This window comes from Onthophagus taurus, chromosome 7 (genome assembly GCF_036711975.1).
Source record: "Onthophagus taurus isolate NC chromosome 7, IU_Otau_3.0, whole genome shotgun sequence".
Classification (NCBI taxonomy): Eukaryota; Metazoa; Arthropoda; class Insecta; order Coleoptera; family Scarabaeidae; genus Onthophagus; species Onthophagus taurus.
In genome coordinates, this window is record NC_091972.1 from 5330085 (window position 1) to 5352173 (window position 22089).

A 22089-nucleotide genomic window follows, 5' to 3' on the forward strand; every position below is an offset into this window, starting at 1 on the left:
TCTTTCCAGATAATCATACCAACTTAGTCGTTGCCCCTCTATTCTTACATCAATACCTCCGGTTTCTTCTCTTTTGTGATGTGTAGAATCTTACTTTTGGTCTTTTTGAACTTGAAATACAAATTATCGAAGTTAGTTTAAGGGGAATTCCGCGCAGTTTCTATTTTGCATAATTCTTCATTCTTCTCTGGCACCTGATACATCAGATTGTCTTGTTAAATTCTAGAACCAACCTATGCGGACATTGTTGGCCAAGAGAAAATTTTGACCCCCCGAATATATGTTTATCTGATCTGGGTTGCCCGGCCATAGTTTAACTGACAGATCATAGATGGCATAACTACGAAAGTTAAAAAAAAATAGTTTTTAATGAATTTTACAAACTATGTTATTAATGATTAAATACTTTAAAATTAATAAAAGCAATTGACTTACGTAGATTTTCTTAAGTAACAAGAAATTAAAAATTCATAAGATAAATTTGTAGGTTATGTTTTAGAACAAATTGATAAATTACTTCACAGAACCTATAATCACTTCAAACAAATAGTTTGGTTGTTCAAAAACGTATTTTGATGATTTTTGGATATTTCGGTTCAATTAAGCCTTTTTTTTTTCTTAAAACTCGAAATTTTGGAAAAATCCAACCGGTGGTTTAAAATGTCAAAAATACTACTTAACATGGGTCATTACCGCTAGATGGGGTGAGTTTAAAAATAATCTTTTTTAACCAATTTTATAACAACAAAAATTTCAACAATTTTAAAAAATTGTTAAATATTATTTTTGAGATAATGTTAATAAATTTGGCTCGTTTTAAAAATAACATCAAAAACTAACTGTTTAGAATTGAAATTTGAAACAAATTTCTAAAATCTATTAAAATGTATGTGTTGACAAAAATTGATATTTTAAGCACATTATATCTGTTAATGTTAATAAAATTGATTTAGTAATTAATAATAAAATTGATATGATAAATTTGAACTATAATAATAAAAAGATAATTGAAAAATGTTTGACATAATTTTTGGGTTAACACTAAAACTGTCAATGTGACAAGAAAAGCGTAAAACTAGGTTATGTAATTGTTAAAATAATGAGATGAAATATAAATATTTTTTGATAAAATAAGAGTGATAAAATAATGTGAGTTGGTAATAACGCGTGAGTCCGCAGTGGGCCCCTGCGCAGGTCGAGAGTTGTTCGCGTACGCCACTGCACACAGTCGGCCAGCCAAACCAAGGCAGGTGCCTGTCGAAGTTATATGGGTTAGTTTTTTTTGCTAAGACCGAGAGTGCACACCTGCCGCGCATCGCGGTTCGCCTCTGCCATCGATTAATCAAAAACCTCGTCACTAAAATCGTTCGCGAAACGCCCCGGAACACTTATGCGGGAAAATGTCGCGAAAACAGTGTTACTAATTCGGTGCGGGGTTACATTAAAAATCCCGGTCCCTTTTGACGTAGCAGAGTCCCTCCGGACCACCATTTTTATTTATTAAGGGCTCGTTTAGCAAAAAAATTGTGTTATAATTGTAACAGAAAATTAAAGGAATCAAGTGATCGCGGATAAGTGATCGATCTGTCAAGAATCTCTCCAGTGATGGTCACGTTTTGGACCTCGATTTACTAAATGTTTGACTAAATTCTTAAAGTATTCCATGAGATCGGCTGTGAATCTTTGATTTTAATCTCGAAACGTACGCGACGAAAAATTTAGGTGTCCTCGTTAATCACACGATAGTGTTTGGTAAATCTTCGCACAATCACCGTAGAAAATGAACCGCAACCAGGGACAGAGAATTTTGGTACCCGACGACCTCCGCGAGGTTCTCCTCGAATTCACCATAAGCTACCTTTTGGAACAACCTGGCGATGTGGTTTCGTACGCGGCCGACTACTTCCAAAGGTTAAGGGAGAGTAGAACTACTGCTATTGTGTTTGGGGAGGGAAGCGAAATTACGGGGGCTACTCCTTCTTCTGCCGATGAATCTACTTTATCTAGAGAAGAAGGTAATTTTTATTTCTTTTTTTTAATCCCTTTCTAAGTTGCAGTAATCCACCTTTTACATAATCTAATTTTTAATGAAGTACAGTTTTAGTGGAGGTGTTAAAAATGGAAATGGCTTATTTTAGTGGACATAAAATCTTTGTCTTCGTAATAACGTATAATTTTTATTACCACAACTTCTTCGAATTTTAATTTTTAAGTAGGCAATTCTTAAAAAAGACTAAAAGCTAACAAAAATCATTTTTCCTAGTACTTTTTTTTGAAAGGTTTGGAGGATTGGTTTTACTCATCATAGTAAAAAAAAATCTGTTTGAAATTTTTTAATTTATCCAGTGATGGATAAGTTCCGCGTTGTTTGATCTCGAACAGAAAAAAATTATTTTTCTCCGTCTATTTATTATTTATGTAAATCCATCCTTAATTATTAATTTCTATAGTCAACCATTAAGGAATGTCTTAATGATAGGTGCTGTTTGGTAAGTATAAGTATCATTAATTGTTTCGGCAAACATGCCATTAACCCCTCAACTATTGAATAAATAATGGATTTCTCAAAACTAGAGAGGGTTTCAAAAAGGGGTTGAACCTGACCCAGAAAAAGTCATTGAAAATGTTACCTAAAATTTCAATTATGGCATTTCTACATTGTAACAATATTCAGTTTTAATTTAACGAATTCGGTGTTTCGAAATTTTAATCCATCGATCAACGATCCATTACCATCTTATCAATCGTTCATTAGAACTGGATTAAGTTTAAATCCTGTTTTTATATAATGTAACTACCTAATTAAGTGTTAGTTACCATATGCCCAATACATGCTTAACAAACTTCGATTGATTTATGTTCATTTAAAGTGAATAGGGCATTAATTGACATTTCTAGAAACATGCCTAATTTAACAGATGCTAACGTTTAATTAAAACTTTTATTACATCATGATTTCCTAACCGCAGAAAAGGTTCGAGAAAGAACATGAATCAACTTGATGAACAGTTGTTATGGTAATGGAATACAGAAATCCTTTAGGTTAAAAGGAGAAAGCACTAGAAAAGAGATTTGCTATACCGGGAATTTCATATAATTCGCAATATATGAATGCAGTAACCATCGTTACGAAACTACTATGCACTTGCACTTTTCCACATAAAATGCAACATAGCTTAATAGTACAGGCATTGGATAATTTTGCAAAGGCAAAGTTTTGATTGGAAAAAGGTCCTTGTGATAACCCTGGGTTTTCGACCGTCTTAAGAGACTCACGGCTAAACACGAATATTTCTGGATCTATGTCTAGTGTGAGTTCTACTTTTCGTTCAATAAAAATATACCACTATCTAACGCTAAATAACAATTAAAACTAGAACTAACACTAGACTTAGAACTAGAATCATTTGGGTTTAGCCGCACGTCTCTAAAGACGGCTAAATCCAAATCATTCTAGTTCTAGGTCTTGTGTTAGTTCTAGTGACAGTGCTAGTGTAAAACTAGAATTAACACTAGACCAAGAACTAGAAAGTATCGGGTTTGGCCGTACGTCTTTAGACGCTGTCACACCTAACATTAGACCTAAAACTAGAAACATTCGGACATGGTGCATTTTATGTGGGACAAAGTAAGTAGGTACGCCCTAGTTTCTATGGAACTATATTTTTGTATATTGCATTTTAACTGAAATTCACTGTATGTGGGCATTTGGTTTAAATCATAATGGTGGGGGTTATTCATTCCCCACCATTATGATAAATTTTGGGGTGGCAGAGATTCAGGATGTGTAGTAAAAAGTATATTTGATTTATCTAGAGTAATTCAAGGCATGCATCAAATCAAAACATACAAAGTAACTTATAATCTCTAGAAAAAAAGCTACTTATCGATGTGATTCTCTGCAAAAGTTCTCCCCCACTAAAGTAATTAAAATGTAGTGAGGTTGTTTTTTTTTTTTGTGCAATATTATACTTTCATTAATGGCGAGATCTGTGAGATAGAAAGTCCTTGCTTCCTTAAAGGCACCGAGTGTGTGAGTAAAAATCACTTAAGAATATTTTGGTTTTGAGTGAAATAGTTCAATAGATGACCCATAAACAGGCTTTTTTGGGCATGGCGTTATATTTCTGAAGCTTAATATAGATTTGGCCATTTTGATAAGATTGGGCATTACAACCCTCCCTCAATACATGCATGGTGTCCGTCAAAATTCTTGTGGTCATTTTTCAATTCCGTGTCTGGTACACATATGCATTTCAACCTCGCATCCATTTTAGAAAATTTCATTTTTCTTCAAAATAAGGGATTCAAAATTTTTGAAGCATAGCTAGGTATCATGCGGAGTTCTTCGTCACTGCCTGTTCTTTATCATTTTGGCAAAACTAGAGCGCAATTATTTCGAGTTTCAAAATTGAAAATACCACACTGTCATCTTTTGACTGTATAGTAAGCCTTATCTCACAACATCACATGTGTTGTGAGGATGTACATACTGAAGCTCATCTTGACTGTAAGTTCATAATGTTCATTAAACTTCCGTGAGGAATTCGGAGTACGTGAGCGCAGTGTTGCTTTGATTAGGTTGCACTTTGAACACATGGCGTAGCGTGAGGTTGAACCAATGATCGAATACTGTCGGAATCCAGGCAGAGTAACCAGAATAAGCTCGTCATTGCGAAAAAATTCCTTCACTGAATTTTTGTTCAACTAAACTGAACAAAATTTCCTGGTCCTGGCACACCTTGTTTTTTGAACAATTCTGTACTCACACATTCTGCGTTGATTGTATATCTTCTTCTTTTGGTAACTTGATGGCTGGTTTATACGTGTAGTGCTTTAATTCTGTCATCGTTATTTTTCATACGGAAAAGAATTGTGTTGCAATTATGTTGCAGTATCAGCAACTGGAGATGTTGATCTGCTTTATAACGGATTAACGGCCTCTAATTAATATGACTTTACGAAAGAATGTAGAAACTTTTGTAGTTTATCAAATAATTTCCAATTTTAACTTTGTAGATAACAATTTGTAGTTTTACGCTATACACAATCTATGTAAAACATAAAAATTGCTGTGGAAAGGCGAAACAACGATACATTTTAGCGTTTAAAACCATTAAATTGAAACGTAACCCAAACATATTTTTTACAACAACACTTTTATTACTCATAACTGCAATTTCCATTTTACGGGTTCCGTTTAGTATCGACTAAACAAAACCATTTTTTTTAAAATTTTATTTGAACGTGTCCAATTTTGCTATTTCGTTTTATTAAATTACGATAACTTATAACTTGCTATTCACGTTTTCTGTGGTGACACTTTTCAATTTGCAAATCGATATTTTTGTAGATACATATTTGCTTGATCCACTTAGAAAAATCCGTTTTAACTCTTAGAAGTGAGCTTTTTGAGTGATTTTTTTAACGAAATGACACGGGTCGGTTGGTTTAAAGACTTTCTCTTGGGACGAACTTTCTAATCTGGATCGACGACAAAACTTGTTTTGCTTTAAGCTATTGTACGGTAAAGATTTAAATGATCGTGGGTAGTAGATAAATACTCGGATTGAATAAATTTACAATAAAAGTAGGTCAATGTAATGAAAATATTGTGTTTATTTTTTCAGATTCGCTTCGGTCAATGCTTGAATATGATGGATAATCAAAAAAAATCGTCAAGTGTATATTTTTATTTAAAATTGTTTTGTGTAATTGAAATTTGATGTTTTATGATGAATAAAATTTGTTGTTACATTGAAAAGTCTTACTTCATTTGTTAAAAAATAAATCAAAATTAAATTAAGATAATCAAAATTGACATATTTTTTGAAAATGCCAAAACGAAAATTTAAAAAAAGTATATATCTTGATCGATAATAATAAATTGATTTTAAATTTACTTTTTTTATTTTTAGAACCGCCAATAACTCGGTTCTCAACTAGACGTAAATCGGTCTTTGCGGAAGCGTACGATCCGGAAGAAGACGACGAAGATGATGGCGCAAAATCAATATTCCCCAAGTCGGATGAACAGCGACAGCAGCTTGCAGAAGCCGTCAAGAATATCTTGTTGTTCCGGGCCCTCGATCCGGAGCAAATGCAGGAAGTCCTCGATGCTATGTTTGAGAGGAAGGTCGAGGAAGGAGAACTTGTTATCAAACAGGGTGACGATGGAGACAATTTTTATGTTATTCAACAGTAAGTCAATTAATTAATTTTTAAATTTAACTTTTAAAACGATTTTATTAGCCGATCTATCGGAAGCTAACGGAGTCCTTGCTTCAACTAAAACAATTTAGTTAATTGCGTTCTCGAGTATCCCACTCTCCCCATATCGTATCACATCGGAAAAATATCGATTGTTTGTTCCCGTGGCGAATATTTTAGTGCATCGAGTGCAATGTCGATAAGAAAAAGCACACAAAATAAAAAGAAGTCAAGTGGTTTAATTTTAGAATTTAGAAGTACTAGGTTAACTAGTATTTATTGTTAATTGTATTAACAATGATGGCAATTAACTAATGAAAATCCCATCGAAGTAATAAGATAATTACTAAATTCACTTCTCCACGCAACTTTAAATCAACAAGTTTAAATAAGTTAGAAGGTTAGAATGGCGTCGCTGTGGGGAATGAAGTTTTTCCTTTTATTTATGCTTTAAATTGTTGAGGTACACGGGTTTTCACTTATTCATTTAAAATGTTTGCTTTTAAAGAGCTATTTTCGCGTCGTTTTTTTTTAAATGTTAAAAACGGTCGTTTGTAATATTGTTAAAGGTTTTATCTAATACGCAACCAGATGAATTATTTGTATGAAAAGTTAATAGTTGTGTTTATCAGTATGGAGATAAGAGCGAGGGCTTTGGCTCGCTCGGCTTGGGTGGTTTTAGTTGCGTAATAAATTTACTTTACGGACACCAGCCTACATTGTATTTTCGCTTGGCTTATTATAGGCAGCGACATTATTAGGATACACCTCGCCGGGCGTTTGGAATTATTCCAAATCGACTACGGTTATTGTCTTTGCATAGTTTTCTTGCCAGAAAAATATTGAAAGATAATAAAATTTCTTAAAACAAGTAAAAATAAACGATTCATAAATTACATTTTTCTGGAAACTTGGATGATTTTTTTTGAATTATTAACTCAAAATGTAAAAATTTTATTTATTACTGTATAAAAGAAAAAAAAATATATTAGCTGTTTGTGATTAATTTGTTCTATATTGTTATTGGTTGAATCGTGAATGTGCTTCATAATGGACAAATCGTGAGAGTACTTAAAATGAAATTGCTTAAACAAGTATTTGGAGTTTAATATGGAGTTAATAAAATAAATAGACAGATTGCTACAAAAGTCCCAATAAAAATTGACTTTAAAATTGAGATCCAATGAGCCAAGAAATCATTCAATACTACCTCATCTACCAATCAGCTATGGGAAATACTTCAGCTAGATATATGTGGCTGAAGTTAGATTCATATTCGAATCTGTACCAGATTCATAAAATTACAGTTGACCAGACAAATATTGAACATATTAATTGAAAAATCATTTTCTGAAACTACAGAAGTTGTAGCAATCTGCGATTACCCTGGCTAATTCAAATAGACCCTCTAGTATGTTCCCTGTCTACCCTCACCCCCAGATTTACGTAGAGGAAGAGTGGTGAATATTTGAATACTCATCGATTTTAATAGTCTAGAGTCTAGATTATTGCATTGGGTCCTCTGGTATCCTTCTAGCCCCCACCCACATCTCCAGATTCGACGTAGGGGCCGAGGGGTGAATTTTTTAATATTCCTCCTTTTCAATAGCATACTTAGATATTATTTTCTCAATAACTAGAGATTGCTGCACCTTGGGACTAGTCTAGATTATTGCATTGGGTTCTCTGGTATCCTTCTAGCCCACCCACATCTCCAGATTTGCCGTAGGGGCCGAGGGGTGAATTTTTTAATATTCCTCCTTTTCAATAGCATACTTAGATATTATTTTCTCAATAACTAGAGATTGCTGCACCTTGGAACTAGTCTAGATTATTGCATTGGGTTCTCTGGTATCCTTCTAGCCCACCCACATCTCCAGATTTGCCGTAGGGGCCGAGGGGTGAATTTTTTAATATTCCTCGTTTTCAATAGCATACTTAGATGTTATTTTCTCAATAACTAGAGACTGCAGCACCTTGGGATTAGTCTAGATTATTGCATTAGGTCCTCTGGTATCATTCTAGCCCCCACCCACATCTCCAGATTCGATGTAGGGGCCGAGGGGTGAATTTTTTAATATTCCTCGTTTTCAATAGCATACTTAGATATTATTTTCTCAATAACTAGAGATTGCTGCACCTTGGGACTAGTCTAGATTATTGCATTGGGTCCTCTGGCATCCTTCTAGCCCCCACCCACATCTCCAGATTCGACGTAGGGGCCGAGGGGTGATTTTTTTAATATTCCTCGTTTTCAATAGCATACTTAGATGTTATTTTCTCAATAACTAGAGATTGCTGCACCTTGGGACTAGTCTAGATTATTGCATTGGGTTCTCTGGTATCTTTCTAGCCCACCCACATCTCCAAATTCGCCGTAGGGGCCGAGGGGTGAATTTTTTAATATGCCTTGTTTTCAGTAGCATACTTAGATATTATTTTTTCTGAGAACGAAGATCTTGAGAAAATAATTTTTAACTTTGCTATTAAAATCGATTAGTATTCAAATATTCACCACTCTGCCTCTACGTAAATCTGGAGGTGAGAATCTATGCTAGATATCGCTGAATATTTATGCCAAAATTTGCTAGTGTTTTATCGAAATCATATTTAATTTAAATTGACTTCAAACAGGTTTCTGGATGGTCTGCGGCTTCACCAAAAGTTGTCTAGGCCGTCAGAACGGATGACCTCGCTGGCCAAAATCCCTTAATCGAGCAATCAATAGCCTGGAAAGCGTTCCACATAATCTCCATGGTGTCGCGTGCTGTGACTAAAAATCCTTTAAATTCAACTATTTCAGTGTCGGTGTTAAGATCTTGTTCAACATGGTCCGATGGTCTTCAAAAAAGGATAATTTTTGTCGATGTAGTTGTCTCATGAAGAACACAAGAATTGTTTGTTGTCCAAAACTGGCCATTTTGTTTGTTTATATGTCCAGAGAGGTGGAAATGCGCCTCGTCGCACATCACCATTTAATTTCTTTGTAACATTTCATACCCAATCCAATCTCAATTAACTAAGTACCCACTATACCCAATCATACATTTAACTTTTGTGGTCTTTGAGTACAATTTTGACACATCCACTGGGGATTTACATCATCATTACATTATAAATAAAATTCTTAATATGAAAGGTGAATCATAAGTTACTTGTTGAAATCTTGTACTAAAATGCCAGTTTTGTTATTTCATGCAATATATTAAGTGAGGCAAAAACAATGTCACAATGTGAATGTGTCATAATTTTTGCAACTGGAGTAAAGTCCTTTGATATTAATGTTGTAGTGAAACACCTGAAATTGTTACTGCACAAAGTCCAAACTGTTCAGCAATTGCTGCCTGCTGACTATTAAGTGAGGTTAACTTACTCCCATGCTCTATTAAACCTGGTGCAAGAAGACGAAGATTTTGTATCCAAAAACTTGCGTTTCTGGGATGCGCAGAATGCAGATTAAATCCACGCAATACATATTTATAACCATAACTGTTGAGCTTAACTGACGAAATTTGTTGCCGCAATTGGTCGTGCTCGAATTTTGCTGGTTTCAACAGGAGAGAGTAACCACTCATGTAGCTCGAGCCACACTGGACAGTTAAAAAAAAACAATTTCCGAGACATGCTAAGTCAGGTCGAGTTTGATGATTTGAACTTCTTTGGCCAGATATCCAGAACTGACTGCAAAATTTGACGAACAACTTGACCGATATTAATTTTTCAAATATTCTTATAGTTTCAAATAAACTTTCTGTGAAACAGTGAGCCCAATTTTGAATGCAACGAAGTCATCAATTCTAAATTAATATTTTAGCCAGATTGGAATATGACAAAAAAATTAAAAAATCTCCCTTTTCAGCAAAAAATCTCGATTCTATTTTTACCATCCACGATAAAACTTCGCTATCTTGGCATACAACATCAATAAATAAATACCAAACTAACAGAAACAAGTTAATTAAAGAAACACGAATCTATGCAAATTTCACATTTTCATGTATTAAATCATTCCAAAATAATTTTAAATCATAGTGTTTAAAATAATACTTGGCACAAACATATGCAAAAAATCAAAATAACCTTAAAAAATAATTATACAACAACAGATGGCACATAGTAAAATTATTATTTAAAAAAAAATACAATTTTACCTTCAAGGTTTCATATTAGTAATGGCCAATATTTATATGGAAGCAGCACGAAATAAAACAGTGCGGTGCATTTTCGTTGCGACAATCAACAACACGGCATTGGAATTAATAACGGTCGTTTGTAATATTGCAATCATTAAACCCATACAACGTCCCGTTGGTATTTACCGTCTTAACGAGTTAATTGGGTTTTACATCCATTCAAACGTTTATCAAACAGATGACTTTGCTGAGAGGAAAAATAAACACGATGTCATTCAAGGGAAATCGTGAGATCGTTGTAAATTTACTTGTTAAAGTTGAGATATAAATCTACAAATACTTCACTTTAAATCAATTTCGATTTATGTATTTACCTACAAATCAGCAAACATTCTTATCTATAAACATTGTTTATTTAAAAAATTAATTAATAATTGTTAACGAATTTTGTTTAATTTTTTTTTATAGAGGTACCTTCCATGTTTTTGTACAAGAACCCGAAAAACAACCCGTAAAAATCTGTACTTATGAAGACGAAGGTAGTTTTGGAGAATTAGCTCTTTTGTACAATATGCCGCGAGCGGCAACGGTGAAAGCAGTGACGGAAGGTTCGTTATGGGCAATGGATCGACTAACGTTTAGACGTATTCTGTTGAAATCCGCTTTCAAAAAGCGGAAGATGTACGAGGCATTGATCGAGAGCGTACCGATGCTCAAGACCCTTCAACCGTACGAACGAATGAACCTCGCAGATGCTCTCGTACCGAAAACGTTTGAACCCAATGATAAGATTATCAAGCAGGGTGACGCCGCAGATGGGATGTACTTTGTCGAATCCGGAACTGTTTTAATTATGGTTACGGATGATAATGGTAAAGAGGTTGAAGTGAATCGTATTGAAAAGGGTGGATACTTTGGTGAATTGGCACTTGTTACACACCGACCGAGAGCTGCTTCTGCTTATGCCTTGGAAATGGTGAAATGTGCTTGTAAGTATTAATTTTTGTACATATTCCAAAAATTCCTATTTCTTAAATGAGATTTTAAAATAATAGACAGTCCTAAAAGTAAAACTATTTGGCTAAAAGAGAATGATTTAAATTTATAGCACGATCATTTATTTTCAGTTTAGATGCCTCAGTTATTTTTGACTGAGCTATTTGTGTCTCCATCATCATATTTTTGCCTTGAGAATTATCTTAGGACGTGTTACATAACATTTTACGTCCGGCGACAAGCGACCCAATTAATTTAAGTAAACGGGCGGCTACGTTTCGGCCTATTACGGGCAATTGAACATACATTACATTTCGCCGTAAGCAACAACAACTTCGGAAAGACGCTCCATATTGACACCTATCTATATTATTTTCTTGTTTTCTTTCTCGAAATGGTAAATTCGCGTGATATATCATGAGAATCTAATTGAATGTCATTAATTTATTGGTTCATAATCCAATACTGGTTTTATCAGACTCATTTTTATTACCTCAATATTAATTCGTTTTATAGAAAAAGATATCTGTGATGGGTTCGAAAAATATAATAATTTAGGATAAAAATGACACATTCCTACATCATCTCAAACCCCATTCCAGGGGGATAATGGTATTTGAGAGTACCATCATTATATTGAGAAAAAAAATGTTGAAGTAAAACTTACATTTTCGTATAACCTAAAAGTGTCAAAAAAGTTGCTAATTTAAAAATTCCTGAAAGCCGTATTTATTGAAATTAAGGAATGAAATTTATTTTAAATTAAAGCTCAAAGCTTTCTCTTTAAAATGATGTATAATAATCGTTGGGTTAGATTGGAAAAATATTGAGAAAAAAAAATTTGAAATAAAACTTACATTTTCGTATAACCTAAAAGTGTCAAAAAAGATGCTAATTTAAAAATTCCTGAAAGCCGTATCTATTGAAATTAAGAAATGAAACTTATTTTAAATTAAAGCTCAAAACTTTCTTTTTAAAATGATGTATAATAATCGTTGGGTTGAATTAGAAAAATATTGAGAAAAAAATGTTGAAGTAAAACTTACATTTTCGTATAACCTAAAAGTGTCAAAAAAGTTGCTAATTTAAAAATTCCTGGAAGCCGTATTTATTGAAATTAAGGAATGAAACTTATTTTAAATTAAAGCTCTAAGCTTTCTTTTTAAAATGATGTATAATAATTGATAGGTTGGATTGGAAAACTATTAAGAAAAAAAATGTTGTAACAAAACTTACATTTTCATATAACCTAAAAGGGTCAAAAAGATGCTAATTTAAAAATTCCTGGAAGCCGTGTTTATTGAAATTAAGGAATAAGACTTGTTCTAAATTAAAGCTCAAAGCTTTCTCCTTAGAATGATGTATAATAATTGTTGGGTTGGATTGGAAAAATATTGAGAAAAAGAAAGTTGAAATAAAACTTACATTTTCGTATAACCTAAAAGTGTTAAAAAAGATGATAAATTAAAAATTCCTGGAAGCCGTATTTATTGAAATTAAGGAATGAGACTTGTTCTAAATTAAAGTTCAAAGCTTTCTCTTTAAAATGATGTCTAATAATTGTTGGGTTGGATTGGAAAAATATTAAGAAAAAAGATGTTGAAACAAAACTTACATTTTCGTATAACCTAAAAGTGTTAAAAAAGATGATAAAGTAAAAATTCATGGAAGCCGTATTTATTGAAATTAAGGAATAAGACTTGTTCTAAATTAAAGTTCAAAGCTTTCTCTTTAAAATGATGTATAATAATTGATGGGTTGGATAGGAAAAATATTAAGAAAAAAAATGTTGTAACAAAACTTACATTTTCGTATAACCTAAAAGGGTCAAAAAAGATGCTAATTTAAAAATTCCTCTAAGCCTTGTTTATTGAAATGAAGGAATGAGACTTATTTTAAATTAAAGCTCAATGCTTTCTTTTTAAAATGAGTGTTTAAAATCACCGGAACTTTAAAGTACCGTCGTTACACAAAGGGTTAAAATCTAAAGTTGTGCATAATTACTTTATCATTTCATATTTTAGTTATGTTTATTGGTTAATAATCAAAATGCCAATCAATTTCTTTGCTTTAATCAATGGTAGTAAAAATAATCAACTAATTTAAAAAGTAAAACATTTAAGAATGTTAAAGAAAAACATAACCTATACAGGTGTTTCAGTTAAAAGTCCCAGGCAAAGTATCTCTGAAATGAGTTGAGATATCTTAGTTTTGTAAGAAGTTATTGTTAAAGTACGTAAATGACTTCAGTTCTTAAGTATTATTATTATTTATTATACAAAAATAAAGATGGCGCTGCAGTCAAAAGAAACTTTCCCCTCATCACAAACTTTTTATTAAGTGCATGTGATAGAGCATCAAAAACTGTGCTACTTTCGTTATTAACATTGGTTTCAAAACTTAGTAGATTCGAAGATATTTAACATTAAAAAAAAAGAGAAGACTTAAAATAAAATTATTCATATAAACCAACAAGAACAACAATTTCTTACAAAACTACAATATCTCAACCCATTCCAGAGATACTTGTCCTGGGAGTTTTAAGTGAAAAACCCTATATTTAGCTTTAATCTGGTTTGGAAGTTATTCTACTCTTACCACCATAGTCCTTGCCGTATATAATCACTTAATCAGTGAAAACGCAAGCATTATTAGCTATTATTAATAGAAAGAATGTTTCTATACTCTGTTTTTAAACCAGGAGGAGTAAACGCGAAAGTCAGATTTACACTAGGAAAAATCACCAGAAAATATCACTAGATATTTTGGCGGTAAATTTAAATTAATAATTATTATTATTTATTTATTTACTTATTATTGTATTTATTTTCGTTTGTTATCGTCAACACTATACATACAAATTAACATTGAAGTTATGAGTGTATTTATTTCAAAATATAATAAAGAAGGGTTTAAGAACACAACATTTACAATAATGACACGAAACTGTCGAATTGTCAATAACCTAACCTTCAAAATTCAAAATTGCCTGTGTGTGAACCTTCCTCGCATTCAACCAATCACGTGCAAGGTCAATCTGGTGACAAATTTAAAATACTCCTCCTGGTTTAAAAACAGAGAATTGCCAAAGAAAACTTCAAGGTATAATTAATGTTTGTAAACAAAACTAACCTTACCTAACATTCCTTCACGCTATAATTGACATTACAAAAGAAAACTTCACGCTATAATTGCCATTACTAATTGCCAAAGAAAACTTCATGGTATAATTAATGTTTGTAAACAAAACTAACCTTACCTCACATTCCTTCACGCTATAATTGACATTACAAAAGAAAACTTCACGCTATAATTGCCATTACAAATTACCAAAGAATACTTCATGGTATAATTAATGTTTGTAAACAAAACTAACCTTACATAACATTCAGCGTCTGAAGACACAGGGCTAAACCCGAAACTTAAAAATATACAACTTAGCGCTGAATAACAATTAAAACTAGAACTAACACTTGCACTAGAACTATACTCTGTTTTTAAACCAGGAGAAGTAAACGCGAAAGTCAGATTTACACTGGGAAAAATCACCAGAAAATATCACTAGATATTTTGGCGGTAAATTTAAATTAATAATTATTATTTATTTATTTACTTATTATTGTATTTATTTTTGTTTGTTATCGTCAACACTATACATACAAATTAACATTGAAGTTATGAGTGTATTTATTTCAAAATATAATAAAAAAGGGTTTAAGAACAAAATATACAATAATGACACGAAACTGTCGAATTATCAATTACCTAACCTTCAAATTCAAAATCAAAATTCAAAATTGCCTGTGTGTGAACCTTCCTCGCATTCAATCAATCACGTGCAAGGTTAATCTGGTGACAAATTTAAAATACTCCTCCTGGTTTAAAAACAGAGTATAGTTCTAGGTCTAGTGTTAGTTCTATCACTATCGGATTTAGCCGCACGTCTTTCAAGACGGCTAAACCCGAATGATTCTGGTTCTAGGTCTAGTGTTTGTTCTAGTTTTTCACTAGCACTAGAACTAACACTAGACCGAGAACTAGAAACATTCGGATTTAGCTGTACGTCTCTGAAGTCGGCCAAACCCGAATGATTCTAGTCGTAAGTCTAGTGTTAGTTCTAGTTTTGCACTACCACTAGAACTAACACAAAACCTATAACTAGACATTATATATATTATTAATATTTTATTATTAATTACTAGATATTATATATATAATATTATATATATATATATATATACAGGGTGATTCATAAGTAATGGGCCAAATTGTAAATGTACGTTCAGGAGGCCAAAATAATAATATTTTCATTAACAATAATGGGTCTTAGTCTGTTCCTTACTGAGATACAGGATGTTAAAGCGAAAAAAATAAAATAGATTTTTGTTAATAGATCAGCTACTTTTCTACATAATGACTCATAGTTGACTTATAGTTTTTGTAAGGGTAAACAATAATGTGTGAGAGGATTTGAGATAACTCGTAGATGTCGCCACATGCGCCATATGAATTAGATGAAATCAGCTACAAATTTTTTATCGCTCATTATTTTACAACATACTTGTTTAATTTGGATAGCCCCATCATTTCTGTAGAAAAATGCTATACTTCTTTGATCTTGAAAATATTAACGATTTTCGAGATATTTGAATTTTACTAATTCACTACATTTCACGGTGGTCGACGTAGCATTAATCTGTTAAGACACAAGCATGGCATGGAATGTTGACATTTACCTAACCGTAATTGATAATTGATAACAATATTAAACTGAAACCATAAAAAAATTACGTAATAAAACAATTTATTGTACGCCAGTTAATAAAACGAAATACAACATTAGAACAGACTTGAACTAAGACCACTTACGACAACTGTTATCAAAACCTACATGTTGCTTATTCCAGTTGCTGCAGACAATCGACGAGTGCTTATTTCAGAATTTTGCGCAATTCTTACCAAAATTTCATCTTCTTGCTGCGGAGTGATAATCTTAGGACGTCCTGTATGATATTTTGGACGAAATGAACCTGTTTCACCCAATCGATTATAAATATTTTGAAATATCTTCCGGTTTGGCTGCCTTCTGTAAGGGTACATTTCACGATATTTTCTGGATGCTGCTTGCCCAGAAAAACGTTCTTGTGCGTAAACGCATAACATGTCTCTCATTTCTTCGTTTGAAAAGTGATTATGTCTCGGCATTTTGATTTATGTTAGGACAAGAATGAATCAGTTTACTTAACAATAAAATGTTTTAAACTATTCATTAAACGTAAAAGCTCATTGACGTTTCATAATTCATATGGCGCATGTGGCGACATCTACGAGTTAACTCAAATCCTCTCACACATTATTGTTTACCCTTACAAAAACTATAAGTCAACTATGAGTCATTATGTAGAAAAGTAGCTGATCTATTAACAAAAATCTATTTTATTTTTTTCGCTTTAACATCCTGTATCTCAGTAAGGAGCAGACTAAGACCCATTATTGTTAATGAAAATATTATTATTTTGGCCTCCTGAACGTACATTTACAATTTGGCCCATTACTTATGAATCACCCTGTATATATTATATATATAATATTAACCATGAATATAAAGAGAAACTGGTTCTTGGTTCCAGGTCTAGTATTAGTTCTAGTTTTTCACAAGCACTAAAACTAACACTAGACTTAGAACTAGAAACATTCGGGTTTAGCCACATGTCTCCCAAGACGGCTAAACCCGAATGATTCTAGTTCTAAGTCTAGTGTTAGTTTTACACTAACACTATTACTAGAACTAACATAAGACCTAGAACTAGAATCATTCGGGTTTAGCCATCTTCAGAGACGTGCAGCTAAACCCGAATGTTTCTAGTTCTAAGTCTAGTGTTAGTTTTAGTGCTTGTGAAAAACTAGAACTAACACTAGACCTGGAACCAAGAACCAGTTTCTCTTTATATTCATGGTTAATATTATATATATAATATATATATATATATATATATATATATATATATATAATATTATATATATAATATATGGTTATATTCATTGTTAATTATATTATCGTCATCCTTATTTAATCATTAGAGCTATTTGATTGCGACTTTTAAATACGTTTAATACATTTTAATTATTTCTTTTGTTTTTTTTTATAGTTCTGGATGTAGAAGCGTTTGAACGTCTTTTGGGTCCATGTATGCAATTGATGAAGAGGAGCATAAACGACTATGAAGAACAGATGCTCAAGATATTCGGAACAAAGCCGAATATGAAAGAAATTCGATGAACTGTCCGAGAAAATTGTCGACGAGCCACGACCGCACCGACACTACCTACATTATCCTTCAATATCATCTTATTTTACAGCTAAAATTGATTTCAAAAAACCATTTAAATCACTAAATGTTATGTACCGGATAAAATAGGTCATCATAGGAGAGAAAACCAGTAAAAACTTTGCAAAACTATGAGAGAACGTACAGAATTTACTAGTCACGTGTACATAATTATGAGATTTTTTTTTTCTTTATATTTTTCTTTGTGAACCTTGCAAAGATTTAACGGGCTTTTTATAGATCGCTGCTGGACAGCGATTTTAGCGCAAAGATGCCGTACTATTATACAATTTAAATGAAACAGAAAAGATTGGTAAAGAAAAGATTTTTTTAGGTTGTTTTATTAATTTTATGGAATGATTATTTTATTGCAATGTTCATGAAAACTATATACAAGTTTTTTTAGGGTAATATTATTATTTTAACGGTTATTTTTATTTATTATACTTAGGTGTGTAACACTCGTGCTTATAAAATATTTTTTTTGTTTAGTGCAAGGGAATAAAGGAGTGTTACAAGTGTACTTGTAGTATTACAAGAGAACGACTTTCTTTTTAGAAATTTAAGCATACAATTTAAGTGTATTATTATTTTTTTGTTTGATTGTTAAAAATAGTATTCATATTGTTTATTGATCTGATTTTATTTTGTTCATTTTATGTTTTAGTACAAATGTTTTTAGGTAGCGGCCGTTTATTTAAAAATTAATTTTATTTTGTTTTAAGAGAAAAATTTATCTGTAGATCTGATACGACTGTTAAAATGTTATTCTTATAAGATGCCATTTATTAAATATAGAGTATAACCGTGACTGCCAGGCGGCGATTATACAGAGTTCAAAGTGTACATTTAAGTCGGAGCTAAAAAAGGTTAAAATGAGGAAAAATCGATACACAAAATCAATCAAAAAAGTGCTGGCGAAATTTTTTATCGACTATCAAAAAAATAATAAAAAAAATCGTTTAAAATCAAGCGAACTTCTAATCTGAACTACTTATTTCATACGAATTTAATGTAATTTATATATAAATAATAATATATATTTACTATGTGGATTTTTCCCCGAAATCTCTTGTAATAAATGTGAAACGACTTTGCACATTCGAACATAAATAATTAATTTGGCACCAATAGTGATAATTAAAAATAAATTTTTGCAATAAAATTGTGTTACATATCAAGAAGACAAAAAAAATAATCATTTTAAAGCAAATAAGAAAAATTGGGAGAAAATAAAATAAAACCATTTTAATATTTAACAATTATCACTATCGGTTTCAAAAAAGGAATGAAAGAATTGAAGCTTAGATTTATGAATGTGCAATTGACTGTTTTAATACGAATTTGTGACGTGTTGAGTGTTTCAGGTCCATATCAAGACTTAAAATGCAATGTCAGGTTGACTGAAAAGATTAAAAGAAATTAAAAAGAAAGATTTATTTAAATTTTCATAATTTTATGGAGTCTGTTAGATTTTTTTAATAGAACAGATAAAAATAACATTATAGATTAAGGCGCTTAAATGATCTGTAAGAAAACATTTCCGGTAAAAACTATATGTATAATATAAAATGGTTGTATGTATTAGTCGTAATCTAGTCCCCTTCTTATTATAGTGTTTGCACAGTAACATAAAAAGTTCCCTTAAAATAGTAACAGTATTAAATTCACGTGTCTGGGCACAATAGCGAATCTAACAAACTCCATTCACGCATTTACACAACAACCTCTTGGCACAACTTCCGACATTACAAAAAAAAAAAAGTTAAAACAAAATCTTTAAATGTGTAGAATTAGATTTGTGTATAATTATTAAAAAAATGCAATTTAATAAAATGGTGAAATGAACAAAAATACACCAATGAGAAAAAAAATATGATCCGATTATAAATACGTATGTGTTATTCGTCACCTGAATGTTGTTTGTTTACTGTGGTATATGTTTCCTCTGAACTATTATAAAATGATCCAGACAAAAAAATTTATAATAAAAACGATATCTTTGTTACGGCGGTTATAAAAAGGAAATGATAAAAACTGCGTTAAGTAGCAATAAGGGTTGCAAACTGCCGTAAATGACCGAAATGAAAGATCGATACCCGAGAATTGTTGGTAGAAACAAAATATTATAAACCGAGCACGATCAAATTAATGCCTTTTTGAAGCCTAGTTGAACGTACATATTTATAAATAAAATAATTCAAAAAAAAGCCGATTAATAAAATGAATATTAAACAAAAACCGAAACAATAATAAATTTTAGTGTTCCAATCAAAAAAAATTAATAAAATAAATCGCGTACACGATCTGTCACGAAACGTATTCTAAAATACACACTGTGAGTCTTTGTCCCTCCTATCTTCTTCGAGATTCCTTACTTAGTCATGTGTACTGCTTCTACATACATACAATGATGACTAAATGAGCTTATTCAATTTTTATGCGTTTTATTTATCTAAAACCTTTCCTAAAAAAAATAAATTTATGATTAAGTGTTGCGAATTAGCCCTAAGCGAAACACGAAAGTAATGCCTGAGGAAAATATTCTGCAATACTGAATTAATACCCCACGAATGGGAAAAGAATATAATCGTGCTAATCCATAAAAAGGGGGAAACAAACAACTGCAAAAACTACAAAGCAATTTGTTTGGCTCAAAAATTCTAGAAAAACTGAGAACCCAGATAGGAGAAAAACTCGAAGAGGAACAAACGGCGTTCCGGTCAAACACACAAATACAAGATAGTAATAGAAAAAACAACGGACAGGAATATATTTGGCCTTCCTAGACCTAAAAGCAGCTTTCGACCGGGTACCGAGACAACATATATGGGAAGCTTTAAGCGAACTGGGGACAAATCCAAAACTAAAAAGAGCAATCAAAAGCTTATACCACAACGTAATGGGAAGGGTTAGACCGAATGGAAAGACGTTAGAAGTGTTTAGAATGAAAAAAGGAGTAAAACAGGTTGACAGTTTAAGTCCATTACTTTTTGTAGCATACATCGACAGAATAATAAAGCAAGTCAGACAAACTACGCAAACAAGACTGGGGTACCACAACCTAACCCCAATCTACACTCGAGACCTTAAATACGCGGACGACGTTGTAATAATGTCAGGCAGAGTAGATGTCCTACAAAGAAACATCCAAATATGGAATAGTAAGAATAATGGTAACGACTAGACGTGGTAGAAAAGTACGAATATTCGGAAATCATAATAAGTAAGGATGGAACGATCAATAAATACGCAACAGAACCCCAAAAGCAAGTGCAGTCTACTATCAAATAAACAAAACCCTCGTAGGCAAGAAGGAACTTATATACCCACACTTAATTATGAATCAGAAACTTGGACGATGTTGGACGAGTACAAATCGAAAATAACAGCAGCGGAGATGAAGTACCTACGCAAGATATTGGGGAAAATCAGAAGAGATAGGGTACGGAACAAGAACATCAAAGAAGAACTAAGCTTAAACCCCCTGGTACAGGAAATAGAGAGGAAAAAACTAAGTTGGTGTGGTCATTCTGGTTTCTCTAATTCAGATTTCTTTCACACACTTTACTCGCTCTAAAAAAACAGAAAAATTTAATTTTAAAAAACTATTACCGGAATTCGACATACAAAGTTATTGCACACAATTCAATGAAAAAAGCGTTAAAATCCGTCCAGCCGTTTTTGAAATAACAGCATCCTCTTAAACCGCGAGAATTCGCGAAACTATACAAAATATGCCTCGCATTCAGAACATATTATGTTACCACCTGTTGAAATACCAAATTTTTTCGTCTTATACTTTTTGATAAAAAAATTCATAAAGTGTCGGTAATTTACGGCAATCTCAAAAATCGGGTGTTTTTTTTATAGTTAACTCGCTATATAAAAAGAACTGAGGGTCAAAAATTTACCGCAATTTTTTTCATTGAACAGTTGCCGTAAAATCAATTATCACTAAACAGAAATTTCATGCATCTGCTGGATACATGCGCGACTAACGGAGGACTCAGAACTTCTTTTATGTTATTAGGAGCATATAAGATTAAAGAAGTACACAGCGAGGAAGTCACAAATTTTTGGCGGGAAAATTTCCGTCGCTATCAGGAGCACATGATATCGAGAAAGTATCTAAATTACCAAGAGGTGGCAACAATTTTGATTGGATTAAGTTTTAAGTAATAATTTGTAACAAATAGGATTGAAATAAAATCTTAATATAGAGGAATACTCATATATGACATTTACTTAAAAGATAATTTTTTGAAATAATCGGGGTATTATAACATCCTGAGTTATTAGAATTACTGAAACGAATTAGGTTACAACTATATTAATGTTTCGGCGGGAAATTTTGAGTTGCCTCCTCAATTTTATGTACTCCTCGTAAAAGTATATCTATTGCTTTGCATTTACCTACG

General features: G+C 32.1%; 1 protein-coding gene across 1 annotated transcript; it reads left to right on the forward strand.

Annotated features, from left to right (window-relative positions):
- Nucleotides 1–1199: 1199 nt before the first annotated feature.
- On the forward strand, nt 1200–20105 carry LOC111429158 (cAMP-dependent protein kinase type II regulatory subunit). Its single transcript, XM_023064996.2, has 4 exons — nt 1200–2015; nt 5919–6201; nt 10812–11332; nt 17489–20105. Exons 1-4 carry the CDS (start codon nt 1781–1783, stop codon nt 17617–17619), a joined length of 1170 nt encoding a protein of 389 aa, XP_022920764.1. The 5' UTR covers nt 1200–1780; the 3' UTR covers nt 17620–20105.
- Nucleotides 20106–22089: the final 1984 nt, after the last annotated feature.

Excerpts from the sequence above, each read along its gene's own strand:
- LOC111429158 (XM_023064996.2), top strand. The coding sequence starts at position 1,781 with ATGAACCGCAACCAGGGACAGAGAATTTTGGTACCCGACGACCTCCGC. Across the intron at positions 2,016-5,918 it reads TACTTTATCTAGAGAAGAAG|AACCGCCAATAACTCGGTTC; the intron begins GTAATTTTTATT and ends TTTTATTTTTAG. Across the intron at positions 6,202-10,811 it reads AATTTTTATGTTATTCAACA|AGGTACCTTCCATGTTTTTG; the intron begins GTAAGTCAATTA and ends TTTTTTTTATAG.